This window comes from Myxine glutinosa, chromosome 14, assembly GCF_964187855.1.
Source record: "Myxine glutinosa chromosome 14, kmMyxGlut1.1, whole genome shotgun sequence".
Classification (NCBI taxonomy): domain Eukaryota; kingdom Metazoa; phylum Chordata; class Myxini; order Myxiniformes; family Myxinidae; genus Myxine; species Myxine glutinosa.
Genome location: NC_136274.1, coordinates 61,157,493 through 61,174,385, shown reverse-complemented (window position 1 = coordinate 61,174,385; position 16,893 = coordinate 61,157,493). Strand labels below are relative to the sequence as shown.

The 16,893-nt window shown below is 49.6% G+C and overlaps 1 protein-coding gene across 1 annotated transcript in view; it reads right to left on the bottom strand.

Moving 5' to 3' along the window:
• Positions 1-16,893, bottom strand: part of LOC137439825 (proprotein convertase subtilisin/kexin type 6-like) — a 226,743-nt gene that overhangs the window by 94,018 nt on the left and 115,832 nt on the right. The window contains exons 5-6 of the mRNA XM_078768303.1: positions 5,945-6,038; positions 3,102-3,287 (exon numbers count right to left, since the gene is read on the bottom strand). Coding sequence (XP_078624429.1) covers positions 3,102-3,287; positions 5,945-6,038 — 280 coding nt within the window. The remainder of the gene's footprint in view (positions 1-3,101; positions 3,288-5,944; positions 6,039-16,893) is intronic.

Below are 16,893 nucleotides of genomic sequence, written 5' to 3'. Positions count from 1 at the left end.
ACTGTTCACCAAACAGTGATGAATCCATCTACATCTCGCTGTCTGATAATATGGACCAACGTCTATCTACTCATCCCAACTCTCTTCCTCATATGTGGTGATTTCAATAATTGTCACCATGCCAGTTGGCTGGGTGTGGGTACCTCTCTCACCAGCCATGGCTCCTCAGCAAAGGACTTCTGCGACTCACTGGGACTGACACAATCTGTCAATTTCCCGACCCGGATCTCAGTCAACGGAGCATCTTCTCTTCTGGACTTGGTTATGACTAACTTCCCTGAAAATGTCTGCTGCTCTTCTTCTGCTCCAATCGGCTCATCTGTTCATGTGCTTGTTAAAGTGGACATCTCTCTGACCATTCTCAGGGAGCCTCCTCAGCGTCGACGAGTCTGGCATTTCACTCAGGCCAACTGGTACAGTCTTCAAGCAGCCATCATTCATCTGGACTGGTCTGCCATCTCTACCGCCTCTGACATCAACACATCCTGGGAATTCTTCCAAAGTAAATTGCTCTCTCTCATGCACAGATTTATCCCATCTCGTCTTCAGTTGTCATACCCTTCCTCCCGTCCATGGTACACGGATTCTTGTGGTGAGGCTGTTGCCCAGAAACAACTTGCCTTCGTCTCCTGGAAAGCAAATCCAACGGAAGGAAATCTCATTTCCTTTCACAAAGCCTGAAACAAGGGTGTGTCCACCCTCAGGAGAGCCAGGAAACAATATCTCTCCGTTCTCAAGACCAAACTCTCTTATCTGTCTCCCTCTTCCAAACCCTGGTGGCGTCTGGTCAAATCTGTTTCTGGTGTTTGTTCCCCCTCCATCCCCTCCCTTACCTCAAATGGCTACACAGCTGACTCCGCATGTGAAAAAGCTGAATGCCTCAACTCTGTGTTTGCCTCTAAATCTTGTGTCCCAAACCCATCCCTCTCTGTACCCACCGTACCCAGTTGTACCCAGCTGCTCCTGGACTCTGTGTCCTTTCCTCCTGACAAGGTGGAAAAGTTTCTGTCAACCCTCGACTTTGATTCTGCAAATGGACCTGACGGCATCAGCCCACGGGTCCTAAAATCCTGTTCTTCCGCTCTTTCACTCCCTCTCTCTGTTCTCTTCACCCTTTCTTTTGCTCAAGGTCATCTGCCATCTGCTTGGAAATCAGCCAACATCACCGCTTTACACAAAAAATGTGCAAAAACAGATCCTAGCAACTACAGACCAATCAGCCTTCTCCCAATTATCAGCAAAGTCATGGAATCCATCATTCGTTCGGATATGAAATCTTTCCTCTTCTCCAATGGCTTGATCTCCGATCATCAATTTGGTTTCAGACCAGGTCACTCTACTCTGGACATGCTGCTTCTGCTGTCTCAACAATGGATGGAGGTCCTCAATGCCAAACAGCAAATTAGAGCTGTCTCTCTTGACATATCACGTGCCTTCGACACGGTCTGGCACCCGGCTCTGCTCACCAAACTCTCCTCCTTTGGTATCCATGGAAATCTCCACGCATGGCTGGCAGACTTCCTCTCTAGTCGTCGTCAACGTGTGGCCCTGAATGGGTTTCTCTCATCTCCTCTTCCTGTTCAGGCTGGAGTTCCCCAAGGCAGTGTTCTGGGTCCTGTGCCTTTTCTGGTCTTCATCAATGATCTCTCCGACTCTCTTGAAAATCCTCTCTATCTCTTTGCTGATGACTCCACTCTCTGCCGCTCCATTCCTCATCCCTCAGATCGGCAGTCTGTAACCTCCTCACTCTCTGCAGACCTCGACAAAATCTCAAACTGGGCAAACAAGTGGAACATGTCTTTCAATGCTGACAAATCTCACACTCTTACGATGTCTCTCCGAAAAGACCGACTGGACAACCCTCCCATCCACTTTCTGAATAATCCTCTCCAAGAAGTTCTGTCACTCAAGCTTTTGGGTCTCACTATCTGCCATGATCTTTCCTGGGAAAACCACATTTCAAATCTGGCCTCCGAAGCCAGTCGCCGACTGGGCATCCTCCGTCGTGCGAAGTCCTTCCTTGGCACACCTGAGCTCCTCACCACATACAAGGCTTTCATCCGCAGCTCAATGGAATACTGCTCTCCCCTCTGGGCTCGTGCTCCTGCCTCACACCTAGCTCATCTTCACGCTGTTGAAACCAAAGCTTTCAGAATCATTGGAATCTCCCGCGATGAAGCTACCTCCGACGGCCTTTCACTTACACACCGCAGGCAGGTTGGTGGTCTTTCTGTCTTCTACTGACTCATCTCCGGCCTTGCTCCTCCAGCTCTCTCTGGGCTCTGTCCCCCAAAAATTCCTGCAGGTCGCACAAGATCTGCCTGCAACCCTCTTATGGTTAAACTGCCAAAATCAAGACTCTCTGCTCACCTTCACTCCTTCATTCCTCTTTTCTCCCGCCTCTGGAACAAACTCCCTCACTCTCTTCAATCCCACTCCTCCCTGAAGGTCTTTAAAACAGCTGTTCACCACTATCTCTTATCTTCCCCCATCCAAAACCTTGATCTTTTCTACCCCCGCTAATTTCACCCCAAATCCACTTTTTTGAAATACCAACTTCTTCCTGGAAGTCCTTGGTGTCCTTGTGTTTTTCTTCTCCCCCCCCCCTCCCCCTCTCCCCACGCCGCCTCCCCCCAAGCCCTCTCCCTCCCACACATTCCCGATGTCCCTGCTCTCAAATGTTGTGTTTATGTGCCCTCCGCTTCTCTCCCCATCTTTTCTACCGCTCCCCTTTTTATATACTTTGTTTGCTTGTCTGTTTGATTTGTTTGTTTGATAAATGTTAGCTCTTTCACGAGGCTCGATTCTGTATACAAAAAAAAAAAAAAAAAAAAAAAACTTTTTCCCAAAGTCCTTCCTCACTATTGTGCCCAAATTTCAGCTTCTTAGCTCAAGGATGTCTGAGATATTACCCAGACAAACAAAGAGAGTGAAAACTGAGTACTCCCTTTCGGCACGCGTCACTGCCGGGCCCCCTTTGGAGCCCGGCGATGACATCATGCGACGCCTTGAGATGGAATAGGAAAGGAGGGGTGTGCAATCACTTCAAAAGGTACAAATGCGGCTCCAAATCAGAATTCACACACTTCACATGAAAATACCTGCAATGACCAGATTCCTTCTGGATGTTCACCCCACATCTGGACAGCCAAAAAAATCCAGTTCTTGAGGCCTTCTGTGCTGTTGTCGAGGAAGCGCGGTGCCAGCAGCTCAGAAATGGTTCCAAATGGAGATATCAAAAGCACTCCCATGTTTCCCCGGCAGCGTGAACTGAGTGTAATACCAACCTGGCCAAAGGACAATGCACACTCAATAAAATAGAAAAATACATTGTCGGAAGATTGTTACGGTAAAAAGAAAGGATACCTTGACTGGAGGCAAGGAGCAGGGGAAATGCCTCCAATCACCAACAATTACATTCATTAACAAACGGAGGCTCAACCAGCGAGATAGACAGAGAAGAGCCTCCATTATTCATTAGCCAATGGAGACTCAATGGAGGCTCAACCAGTGAGATCAATGGAGACTCAACCAGTGAGATCAATGGAGGCTCAACCAGTGAGATCAATGGAGGCTCAAAACAGTGACATCAATGGAGGCTCAACCAGTGACATCAATGAAGGCTCAACCAGTGACATCAATGGAGGCTCAACCAGTGACATCAATGGAGGCTCAACCAGTGACATCAATGGAGGCTCAACCAGTGACATCAATGGAGGCTCAACCAGTGACATCAATGGAGGCTCAACCAATGACATCAATGGAGGCTCAACCAGTGACATCAATGGAGGCTCAACCAGTGACATCAATGGAGGCTCAACCAGTGAGACCAATGGAGTCTCAACCAGTGAAACCAATGGAGGCTCAAAACAGTGACATCAATGGAGGCTCAACCAGTGAGATCAATGGAGGCTCAAAACAGTGACATCAATGGAGGCTCAACCAGTGACATCAATGAAGGCTCAACCAGTGACATCAATGGAGGCTCAACCAGTGACATCAATGGAGGCTCAACCAGTGACATCAATGGAGGCTCAACCAGTGACATCAATGGAGGCTCAACCAGTGACATCAATGGAGGCTCAACCAGTGACATCAATGGAGGCTCAACCAGTGACATCAATGGAGGCTCAACCAGTGAGACCAATGGAGGCTCAACCAGTGAGACCAATGGAGGCTCAACCAGTGAGACCAATGGAGGCTCAACCAGTGAGACCAATGGAGGCTCAACCAGTGAGACCAATGGAGGCTCAACCAGTGAGACCAATGGAGGCTCAACCAGTGAGACCTATGGAGGAGCCTCCGTCTCATCTATTTGTGTTCATTCGGTCATTTTTTTGATCCACAATAGATCAGGTTGCCCAAGGGATCTTCATTCGATCAATTATGTTCCACCAGTCATTCATGTTCGGTTGGAGGTGAACAACTGGACCCTCGTCTCCAGAAAACCAAGCTCAAGGGGATAAAGGCTGAGCAGTTTGCAAAAAAAGCAGAAAATGAAAAGCACTGTGGAGTCACAGGAGCCACAAGAAGTGGTAAAATGACTGATGAGATGGCGATAAATGGGTGCTTCTGAAACAAAAGGAGGAGGCATTCAAATTCACCTTGAAGGATTCGAGATAATCAACTGAGATAAAAAAATAAAGGGAGATATGAAATTGAGATCATTGGAAAAATGGATGCAACGTGTGAAAGAGGGGGCAGAGGGGGCTTATTGCCTAGATACCCTAATCGGTACGCCACATCTTGAATGCAAAAAGGCATTTTTCAGTGTGCCAATTACCTAGCGGAGTGGAGTTTACAGAACCGACACACTCGAACACAGAAACCCCTGGGTTACCAGATGGAAACTATACCTGTACTCAGGAAACAATAAGTCAAGAGTTCAAGCCATCATAGGATGGGGGCATGGGGCGATGATGAAAGGGGTTTGGAAAGAGGTTGCAGCAGGAGAAAGAGATAGTGAAAGCATCGCCCCCACCAGGCCCCCTGGACGTCTCCTGCCAGACAGCTCTCCAAACAGCAGAAAGGGCCGTCCAAAGGCTGAGCCGTGCGCATTGCAAGCCCGCGCTCGAGCGACAGGCAGCGAGGCGTGTCAAGAAAATGAGAGCGGGGTGGGCAATAATGGATGCGAACCTCGATTGTCATTGCAGAAGGCTCGGTGCCGGACAGCTGTTTGAGCTGGAGCCCCGAGCCGTGAGCTCACAGAAAGGGAGGGTGGAAGGGGATCAGCAAAAGGACTGTATTAGGTAGTTTAGCTACGGCTGAGTTGAGCCCATCGCCACCGGCCACTGCATTTGGATCGATAGCGATGAGAATGAAAACACAGCGCCTCGGAGAGTGTCCTGCAGGTCCAACACGTCGGCCAGTGCCGTGGTCAGGTTTGCAAGGCCTGGCACTGGGCCTGTGGTTTTACAGCCTACAGCTTAGAGCCGGTGTCAAATCACCACTGAGTCTGCCCCATACCACGTCCTCCTCCTAATTAAAGTGGACTCAATTTCATCTTTAGACTCAACCAAATGACGAGGAATACTCACTCATGGTAGAATTTCCAAACTTGTGTTGGGATCCTAAAATAAAATATGACAATGGAAGTTTGGCGTGTCAAAGTAAACATTGCAAGCAAAAGTTGATTCATTTTAAATTTTCTGTTGCTACCCACTGAAGCTGGCAGATTTCTGTAAAGTTTGAACAAAAGAGTGTAGGAGGTTTGAGAGCTTTCTTATCCTCGAAAGGCCATTCACTGCTGTCTCTGTCATTGAGCATTCAGAAAAGAAGGATGGGGGAGAGGGCAGGGGTGAGTCGGGTTTAGGGGAAATGGGGGCAAGCGCGAAGCATGCGTTCATAGTTTTGATCATAGGAACAATTCGTAGTTTTGAATATTGTGAGAGAATTGCAAATACGGCAGGAGTATGGAATACCGAACGGATTAACGGCGATTCACCTGTACATGTTCCAGGGATGAGATGTGATGTTCCGTATCACGACAACCGTCCATTTTCAGCTTCAGCTCGAGCCTTCCGCTAGATTGGATGGCTCTGGGTGGGACACAGGGATGAGAATTTCTTCTGTGCTGTTTGAGCCACAGGGATGAGATTGCACGACGGAAATCATAGTGGAATCTGTTGCACCAAAAAGAAAGTTATATAATCATATCAGGGTTTGATAATATTTATAAATTGAATTATGGAACTAGCAACCACGGAACCCTACGGGCAGGCGCCATGGCATCACATCTGACTCTCCTGGATTTTGTGGAATCTACAGTTCTCAACATTATTGGAATGTCCCATGATGAGGCCGAAGCACAAAGTCTGTTGCTGTCGCATCGCAGACAAATCACTGGCCTCTGTTTTTAACCAACTCTCCTCTGACACAACTCCCTCATCTCTCTCTCCCTCATATATATCTCTCTCTCTTCTCTCTTCTCTCTTCTCTCTCTCTCTCTCTCTCTCTCTCTCTCTCTCTCTCTCTCTCTCTCTCTCTCTCTCTCTCTCTCTCTCACCCTCCCAAGTAAATCCAGAATGCACGCGTTCTTCCAGCCATCCTTCCTGGTTAAACTCGCAAAATTCAGACAAACTGCACATCTCAACTCTTCTATTCCTCTTTTCTTCGGTTTGTGGAACCATATTAATGAGGTTGTTCAATCCTACACTTCCCTCCAGGGATTCAAAAGTAAGTGCTGCACTGCCATCTCAGGTCATCCTCCATCATCCATCCAAACTTGTAATCCTTTCCACCCTCATTAACCCAACTTAACCAAACCCTCTAACTTGCAAGTTACTGTGTTTATTTCGCTCCTCTTTACCTGTTGTTTCATTCCCTTGTATTATTTGTGTAAATGTCGCCCCACAGTCCAACTTTCATGACATTTTACCCTCTGTCACCTCACACTTCTCAGTGCCTCAATCTTGAATAGAATTGATAAATAAATAAATATTTCCGTATTGAAAGTAAAGTTTGGCTTAGCGGTTAGGGTGCCGGCTTGGGATCCTAGGATCCTGGGTTCGAATCCCGGTCGATCACTGAATTAATGCCAGGGGGGTTGACTCAGCCTGTCATCCTTCCGAGGTCGGCAAATTGAGTACCAGCTTGCTGGGATGAATGATCCCGATTCAGAATCGATTCAGATTCAGACTTACGATTCAGTGTGTACCCCGATTCAGAATAGGCACACTGTATCCCTGCGCATCGTAAGAGTGTGACCAAGGGTTGGCGTCCGGAAGGGCATCCGGCCATAAAAACATTGCCTCAAACAGGGAACCATGATTGTCATGGGGCCCGCAAGGCTAACCCCTGCTCTAGCGGGGGAAAATGGCCTTAAAACGATCACTCATTCATATTCATTCGTATTGAAAGTAAAAATAAGCGACGCCATTTATTGTACAATTGGGAATGTGTCATTTGTAGGAATTTTGAATGGCCCAAGCAGAAGTTTTTCTGGCATCATATTCTGCTCCTTGGAAGGACATACAAACACCAGAAAGTCTTTCTCTGAAGAATTGTGTTGTCAGTGGGGTAGCAATATGTAGAGCCATATAGATCTGTGTAGGTAGGTATTCGTCTGTCACGGTAAGGAATCTGACCTGTAATAAGTTCTGTATGTGTAGGCGTTTTGTCGGTTAAGAGTATACCTGTGGACATACCAGGATGTTCGTGTGATAAATAGAGTAGGGATTAAAGAGTAGTGCCCCTGTGTGTCACACCTGGTAGCTAAACCTTTGTCCCTTATGGCAATGCACACCTGTAGGCACGTAGTTAGGTCCCTAGTGCAACATTAAATGATTCCCTTCCCTGACATGACTTTGGAAGACGGACAGGCAAGGGGGGGGGGGGGGGGGGGAGGGCTCGGGGCGCCGCTGCATGGACCGCGGCCAGCTGCACCTATGAGCTATGGTCCCGCTACACGCTACGTGCTGTGATCGGTTGGCGCGAATGGACGCGGAAAGCGCGAAGCGGGTCGACAAAGGGCGGGAAGTTACGAGGCTCTGGTTGGGTGGCGCATGTACAAAGCCCTCGAAAGGACTGAAGTCAAGCATTGTTGGACTTGAGTGGCCAAGCCAAGGTATTGAGAGGACTTATTGGCGAGGATTCGTGAGGAAAGCGCATTGTAAAGAGGACTCATTGGAAAGTTGGCTTTAAAAGGACTTACAGAGGGAGCTTGTGCTGAAAAGGACTGTGCGGAGACGTCTGATTGTATGAGGACTGGCACGATTCGCGCAGGTATAAGGACTCGCATGTTTGGGCTGGCGCATGATAAAGGACTTGCGGGAGAGGGCTTTGTGAAAGAACTGCAAGGGATTGCACTCTGTGAGAGGACTCCTGCGGGAGAGGTGCTTTGCAGTGAACTGTATTGGGAGCGCATATAAAGCCCGGTTCATTTATAACGTACGCGGCTGAGCCACGAAGTAACCGCCAGCCAGCCTACCTTTCGCCCCGCATTTAACCCCGTAATTGTCCGTTCCACGTCAACGACCCGCTGGGAGCTTCTGCCGCCCTGACCATCCTCTTTGCGTTACGAGTCGGGGACCGGAGTGAACTGCCTGGACGCCATCATCCCTGGACCATCGCCCTGACCATCTACATCCCCATGTGAGTGTGTCTGAGTGTGAAACGGGCCCGTGTCCTGGGCTAAGTTAAGACTGTATTAAGCTGCACTGTGTGTTCTTCTTCTCCTTCCTGTACAAATTGTAAATAAATCTGTTCTTCCTTGTTTCTTTCCTGATTCGACCGTATCAGTGTTTTCCTCCATTGGGTAAGCGTGGCACGATTCGGAACCGCTCAGTTCGGGTTTAGTTCTTGTTAACGGCTCTGATCACGGCTCGCTATCGCTCGGCGTTTCCACTTATAACCGTGATTCGGGCGGGGTTATTTCCTTGCTTCCTGGGAGGCGTTGGTAATTAGGTAATAGGAATTCGGCCTACGACCCTATTCAATGCCGTCCGGAAGGAACGTCATAGCCCCGGATCGCGTCAGCTAGTAAAAGACAAGGGGACTAACCGCCCCTTGGTAAGGGGAAAGGCCGAAGTTGAGATCCGCAACAATATATATATATATATATATATATATATATATATATATATATATATATATATATATATATATATATATATATATATATATATATATATATATATATATATATATATATTGTTGCGGATATGAGGACTGTATTTTTTTTGATTGTGTTGTATTGTGGTAAATTGGTGATGAATATTGCTTGAGTTCTGCGCCTCCTGCCTCCGGAGCTGTGTAAAGGTCAAAAGGGCGTCCCATAATTAGTCCACAAGCATACACGTCAGCCAATAATAGAATATCCCTGTTCGATAGTTATATCTTATTCTGTGTTTTAGGGTAAGGCTGTGTCTCCCATTAATTGAAATACTCCATTGCACCAGTGAAAGAGATAGATTCCCTTCATTCCCATTCCCAAAAACTCCATTCCCCCTTTTCGTCGATTGGCAATTACCTCCCCTCCAATAACCGCCATTGACCACGAGGCAGGGTCGGAGAAGAAAGGCGTGTCTCCACCTCGTCATAGAGGGGAGGAGTGAGCCAGCCCCACTCGACCAACCATGAGCCAGGGGTTTGGCTAGGGAGGGCGGAGGAAGAGCTATCGGGGAGGTTCGCAAAGGTTGAGGGGCGGGGCCTATATAACCCGCAGCGCGACGCTCCCCAAGCAGTCGAGCTTTGAAGAAGAAAGAGATGAGTACTGAGCATTGAGATGAGAAGAGGCTGCGCTTTTAAAGAGAGACGCTGAGGAGGAGGGAATGAGCAGGCGTGACCGCAGCTAAAATCCACAGCGCGACGCTCCCAAAAGAGAAGCTGAGACAAGCTTTGAGAGATGAGCTTTTACAGGCAGACGAGAGGGAGTCCAAGCCGTTGAGAAGAGAGAGGGTCCAAGAAAGAGCTGAGTTGTGAGGTCCAACAAGCAGAGATCATTCAAGGAAGCACCAAGCCTGCTATTCGTCACCTTGCTCGCGAGCGGCAGCGTCTACGGCAGCAGCAGCAACAACGCTCGCCAACCGCTTAGGGACCTGGACGGCAGTTCGGAGCAGGGCCGCGAAGGAACCGGCGGCTGCCCAACGTGCGGATCATGCTGCCGGACCCAGTGGACTTTCCTCTCCTTCCAGCCAATTCCTGTCATCATTCCCCGTGTGAGTCGTCTTCGTTTGTTCTGTCCTGGGTAGGTAATTAAGTCTGTATAAGCTAAAGATTGCACTGTGTCACCTGCGTCTTATGTGTTGTAAATAAACGTGACTGCTTGCTTCCTACTTATATGTGTAAATAATAAATCCAATTACTCTTCTGTCCGTCTTCTCGTCTTATTCCTTTTCCTCTTTGCATTCGGTCGTTTTAGAGTTTTCCAGATTGGCAGTTGCGGTGCGATACGGCCAAAGTTTGGGGTGAATCGGGTGAGTTGGGGAAGAATCGGGGGAACTGTTAGGTCGCGGTAATACACCACCGCTCGGTCAAAATAACATCTTGTCCGCGACCTGCAACAATTGGTGTCGAGGAGTGGGATACGAGGCCCGAAGCGCGCTTAACGCGCTCAAAATTACAAAGTGCTGGAAATTTGTGTTGTTGTAAAGGAAAACCCGAATTTTGAAATCGCGCCATGGCTGGTCAAGGCGATCGGATGCCGGTGGGTGAGCTAGAGGAGGGGTTAGGAGTAACCCAGGATCAAATGGAGGGGAGCAATGAGGAGGCGGTTGGGGAGTATCAGACGCACAAAATGGCGCTCTCGCGCACTGTGGTATCAGACGCACAAAGTGGCAGCTCGCACGAGCGCGGGGTAGCCGCGCCCGCTGCGCAAATAGCGGGAATTGATGTGCGGGACCTCATGGCGCAGATTAATGCAGCCATACTAATGGCAAATATGGGGCTAGAAGCAAAAATGGATGCTCAGGGTGAGCGAATGGGACAAATGGGGAACCGGATGGATGCTCAGAGTGAGCAAATGAGGGCTCAGAGTGAGCAATTGGGGGGGGGGGGGGAAATGGGGGGCAAATGGGGGAAAAAATGGGAGAAATGGGGGAACGGCTAGAAGCTAAATTTGAGGGGTTAGACAATAATTTAAGGGATTAGACAAGAAATTTGAGGGATTAGACAATGGGTTAAAGGGGGTGAAAATGGGTTAATGGGGTTAGAAAATAGGATGGAAGACAAATTGCGGGAGATAGGGGAACAATCTGCCCGGGAAATCAAACGAATGGGGAACCAGATAGAGGAGGTGCAAATCGGGTTAGAAAGTAAACTGGATGCTCAGAGGGATGAATTGGGACAGATGAGGGTGGCATCTACAAAAGAGAGGGAGGAGATGAAAGAGGAGATACGACGAGGTGTAAGTGAGGAGGTTTCGGGGCTACGCGAGGAGGTAAAGTGAGGTGAGAAGCGTATGGAGAAAGAGGTGAGGAATAATACGGCGAGGTTACAAGGGGGAATAGAAGATCTGACGGAGGAGGTGGAACAGCTGACGGAGGGACAGATGGAGTTAGTGGAGCAGGTTCAAAGGAACACTGCAGTACTAGGAGGGTTAAAGGCGACACAAAAAGAAATTAAAAATGACTTGATAGCGACACAGAGGCAATGTCAGATGGTACGTGAGGGGCTGACAATGAGGTTGGACGAGGTGACAGAGGTAATGGAGACAAAGGACCGGCAGGTGAGGATGCACATAGAGACGGTCACGGTAGCCTTAGAGGACGAACTTGAGGAGACGCACCGGGAAATAAAAGAGGTGAAGCAAAAATTAGAGGAAGTGGAAGAAGAGGTGAGTGAAATTAAGAAGAGACGGACAGAAACTAAGAGAGAGATAAAGGAGGAAGTAATGGAATATGTACAAGGTCGGTGCTCAACTCATGATGTGCTGCTCACTAACCAAATAAAGAGTTTGCAGGTGGCAAAGGGGGGTGGAGACGAGGTTCCAAGGTGAGTGGCGATATAATCGGAAATGTACATGATGTGAGGGGAGCTTCAGTCGGCTTGGGGGTTGTTGTGGACCCGGGTGTTCGTGAGAGGCCGTTGGTGAAGTGTGCGACAGGTCTGGTGTGCGAAAAACGAGGTGTGCGGGAATGTCCGACCATGGGGTGTGTGAGGAAAAAGTGCACTCCGAGGAGTGAGTGTGCCGTCAAGAGTGAGTTGGTCGAAGCGCGTGTGCGAGGGGGTACATGGAAGTGCGGTGTGGTAAGTGTTACGGAGGAAGTAACGAAAGAGTGTGCGCAAGAGGATGCGCGAGAAAGGTGTGTAACGGACAGGTGCATGGGGAAAGAGTGCGCTGTCAAGAGTAAGGGGGAATGCACGCCTGTGGTGAGTGTTACAGAGGATGTAACGAGAAAGTGTACGCCTGTGGTGAGTGTTACAGAGGATGTAACGGGAGAGTGTGCGCAAGAGTGTGCGCGAGAAAGGTGTGTAACGGACGGGTGCATGAGGAAAGAGTGCGCTGTCGAGAGTAAGGGTGAGTGCGCGACCGAGAGTGGAGGTGAGAGTAGTGAGAGTGACACGGAGCGTGAGTTGGTTGTGACAGGTGAGCGAGGATGTACACCTGGAATGGAAGGAAGCACACCTGAAATGGTAGAGCGTGTATGGGAATGCACGCTGGAATTAGTAGTGAGGCACGTGGTTGGTTGTGCGAGTGAGAGCACACCTGTGATTGTCACAGAGGAGGTGACCGAGGAGGGGGCGCGAAGAGGTGTGTTGGTGAGGTGTGCGAGCGACGAGTGCGTGCAAAGGTGTTCGGTGGTCAGGTGTGTGACCAAGTCTGTGAGCGGAATGAGTGTACCGAGGTGTGTAAGAGAAGGTGCAATGATGAGGAGCATGGGAATAGCTGGATGTATGAGCAAGAAAGGGGTAGCGTATGCGTGTAAGCATGCAGGTGAGGCATCGACGGTAACCGGGTTAGCGGTTAGAGCGACTTATAGCCGAATCGGGCCCTCGGTGCGTGCCGGGCTTCGCGTGCCGCGAGAACCAGCGGGGATCCGAGCCACGGCGGGTTCGAAAGGACCGCCGTACGCGATCCACGCTGGGCCTCGCTTGGAACGGCCGCGTCCATGCTCAACTAGGCGGAGCGGGCAGCTCGATAGGAAGGGTCGTCATGGCGACCACTTTTTGTTGAGACGTGCCGGCAGGTCGAGATCGGGACATTGGATGGCTCCACGCCGAGGTGGTGCGTGGGATCTCGGCCCGGGTAAGCCCCCGTCCCTGCCCCGAATGCGGGACGTATCCAGCCGCTGGCACAAAACAACCCGCATTCATTGCTCGGCTGTACGAAGCCGAGCTTCAGAAGGGAATTGGCGCACCGAGAGGATCTAATAAGTAGACGGGTGATGAGGTTAGTGTTTTGGACCCAAAATTAGAAAAAGGCAAAATTTGATGATTGGTACGGTGATTAGCAGTAAATGACAAATTTTTGATTTGTTGGATTTGGATGAGCGAAATTGATAGTAGAATGCCCCCCATGTGGTGGGATGGCAACTCTGTCATCCCTCACAGGGGGGGGGCAAAGGAGCACTAGGTTTTTGGGGTTTATGGCAGTGAAAACTAGCCCGGGTGGGTTAGGATATTGTGTGTAGGGACCTAGAAGATGACATTAGGTAACGTTAAGGTTAGTTAGTGACAATGACACCTGTAGTGGGGACGCAGGTAGATTAGAGTGGATGATAATGACGTGGTATGTGCTTAGTTTAAAGGGAAGATGGGGAGCACTAAGTTAGCAGGGCAACAGGTAGTTTAGATGATGCCGTGTGAGGATTGAAAGTGTGCGAGGAACAGGTGTGATTGAACAGGTGAGATTGCACAGGTGTGCAACTGAACAGGTGTGTGGAGCAGTGTATGAGTGAGTGAAGGTGATTGCGTGTTGTGTTGACCAAATGGTCCAGGAAGAGGAGGAGGGTGCAGGTGGCACCAGGTGGGAGTGCACAGGTGTGCAACAACAGGTGTATGTGGCTATGTGGAATAAATGGTAGTGTGGAATATCTGGAGTATTGGAATGGATGGTCGTGGGGTGAGTATGGTGGAAATTGTGGAGTGGAGTGGATGGTGCGAAGGTGTGAATGGGGGAAGGATGGACCCCCATCACGAATACCCGGGGCAGGTAGTGTAAGTGTTAGGTAGAGGGTATAGGTAAATTGTGGTTGGATATTGGCATCTGTGGTGCGGTTGGAAGAATGGTATTTGGATGGGTGCATTAGTGTTGTGGAAATGGCTGGGCGTGTAGCCTGTTAGTGTGTGTAGTTGGTTTGGGCACTCCACCACTGTGAGGATGTCGGCCAGGTGAGGCCGCAGGTGAGCTCTGGGAGCCGGTAGTAGTTGTTGTGGATGGGGCCTGAGGATCCGGAGGACGGACCCTGGTAGCCCAGTGCCAGAGGGCACCAAGGGGTGACAGAGCCAGGAGGAGCCTTCCCCAGTTAGTTAGGTTAGGGTGAGGAGCAGGTAAGCTTGGGAGGCAACTGCAGTGGTGGAGGTGTGCAGGTGGGTAGACCTGCTGGGAGAGCTACACGTCACGGCCCAGAAATTGTGCAAGGGCACCGGGAGATGAATCGGGGGGGGGGGGGGGGGGGGGGGGGGTGAGACCCCAAATTGAGAAGCACCACAGTTTGGTCAATGGGAATTGGTTTTTAGAACCCATAGAGTAAGTTGGCCAATGGATTGGCAGGGAGAGACCCCGGGTAGTGTAAAGTGTGTTAAAGTCATTTCGAGGATAGTTAGGAAGAAGGATCTCCTCGCACCATCTGCATCCACTCACCTGAGGTGACAGGTACTCCACACCATGCCATGTTTTGATTATTTTTTATGATGCAAATGTTTGGATTGTGAGACGCATCATGACGTGGGTGTGACATTGTGCTTGATGTTCCATCTCTTCCTCCTTATGAGGATTGATGATGAATTGATGATGGCAAATTTTGGATAGTGGGATTGTGGTGACGAATTTGGTATGGAGGAAATATGGGGAGACGTGACAGTAGCGACGGATTGGTAATGTGTAGATTTTGTACATATGGGGTAAGGGCAAGGGTAGTGTAGGTGACAGGGGGGTGACGTACGATAGGGACGAGCTTTCTCACTTCGCTCTCCGTACGCATTTCACCTTGCATTGCCTTATTGATGTGTACCCTTGTGACCTTACCCCTCGCTCATTTGTCTCTTTTGTCTCCCACATGACCTGTGCGCCATTGGGCGCCGAGGGGAGCGTGCGTGAGTCGGCCATTGTGCGCCCGGCACTCTCAGAACCAGCTGTCTGCATCGATGCACCACATTATGGACCACATGTCTGTGGCCGAGCACCACTTATGGACCCCATGGGTTGGGGCATGGCCCCTCTGCTGGAACCGGCCATGAGGGCCCGAAATCTTGCTGGCGGACCTTGGCCACAGGGCACCGATGCCCCACAGGTGAACCACACTAGTCGGCCCTGTCGGCCATAAATAAAATAAAATAAAAAGGACACATTGGGTGCATTTTTCAGTTCAAATAGGCCGCCAGTAAGAAAATGAAAGAATGACAACATCTGGAAGAACAAATAATAATAACCAGCAGAGGGAGCCGAAGAGCAAGAGATCACCTGCAGGGTTAGGGGTTGTTGATTTATTTTTTATTGTTGAACATTGATGAACAGTGATGACTGCACCGATTGGTGCTTGGGTGTGTATTGGTGCGTTTTTGGGTGCTTTCATGGTGCGTCGATGCAGAGCAGACTGTCTCCCCCCCAGAAAGAACAATTACAGGTCCTGGGTTAGTTTTGTAAATAAAAATAGCGTCATTGTAAATAATGCTCCCCACCGTCAGTGTGTAGTTTGAAGACCAATTCCGCAATTCGGTTAACTGTGGGCGTAAGTCTGTTAGGCAGGGTGCAATGGAGCAGCGGGACACATTTATTTATGTTTTAAAAACTGTCGCACTCAGGGTCAGGTTAAAAGTAGAGGGAACTACACCTACGTGTCACACGAAATAAAAAGTTGTAGGCCCGGGACATGCCTAAGAGGAGGAGGGTGCAGTGTTGCGGATATGAGGACTGTATTTTTTTTGATTGTGTTGTATTGTGGTAAATTGGTGATGAATATTGCTTGAGTCTGCGCCTCCTGCCTCCGGAGCTGTGTAAAGGTCAAAAGGGCGTCCCATAATTAGTCCACAAGCATACATGTCAGCCAATAATAGAATACCCCTGTTCGATAGTTATATCTTATTCTGTGTTTTAGGGTAAGGCTGTGTCTCCCATTAATTGAAATACTCCATTGCACCAGTGAAAGAGATAGATTCCCTTCATTCCCATTCCCAAAACCTCCATTCCCCCTTTTCGTCGATTGGCAATTACCTCCCCTCCAATAACCGCCATTGACCACGAGGCAGGGTCGGAGAAGAAAGGCGTGTCTCCACCTCGTCATAGAGGGGAGGAGTGAGCCAGCCCCACTCGACCAACCATGAGCCAGGGGTTTGGCTAGGGAGGGCGGAGGAAGAGCTATCGGGGAGGTTCGCAAAGGTTGAGGGGCGGGGCCTATATAACCCGCAGCGCGACGCTCCCCAAGCAGTCGAGCTTTGAAGAAGAAAGAGATGAGTACTGAGCATTGAGATGAGAAGAGGCTGCGCTTTTAAAGAGAGGCGCTGAGAGGAGGGAATGAGCAGGCGTGACCGCAGCTAAAATCCACAGCGCGACGCTCCCAAAAGAGAAGCTGAGACAAGCTTTGAGAGATGAGCTTTTACAGGCAGACGAGAGGGAGTCCAAGCCGTTGAGAAGAGAGAGGGTCCAAGAAAGAGCTGAGTTGTGAGGTCCAACAAGCAGAGATCATTCAAGGAAGCACCAAGCCTGCTATTCGTCACCTTGCTCGCGAGCGGCAGCGTCTACGGCAGCAGCAGCAACAACGCTCGCCAACCGCTTAGGGACCTGGACGGCAGTTC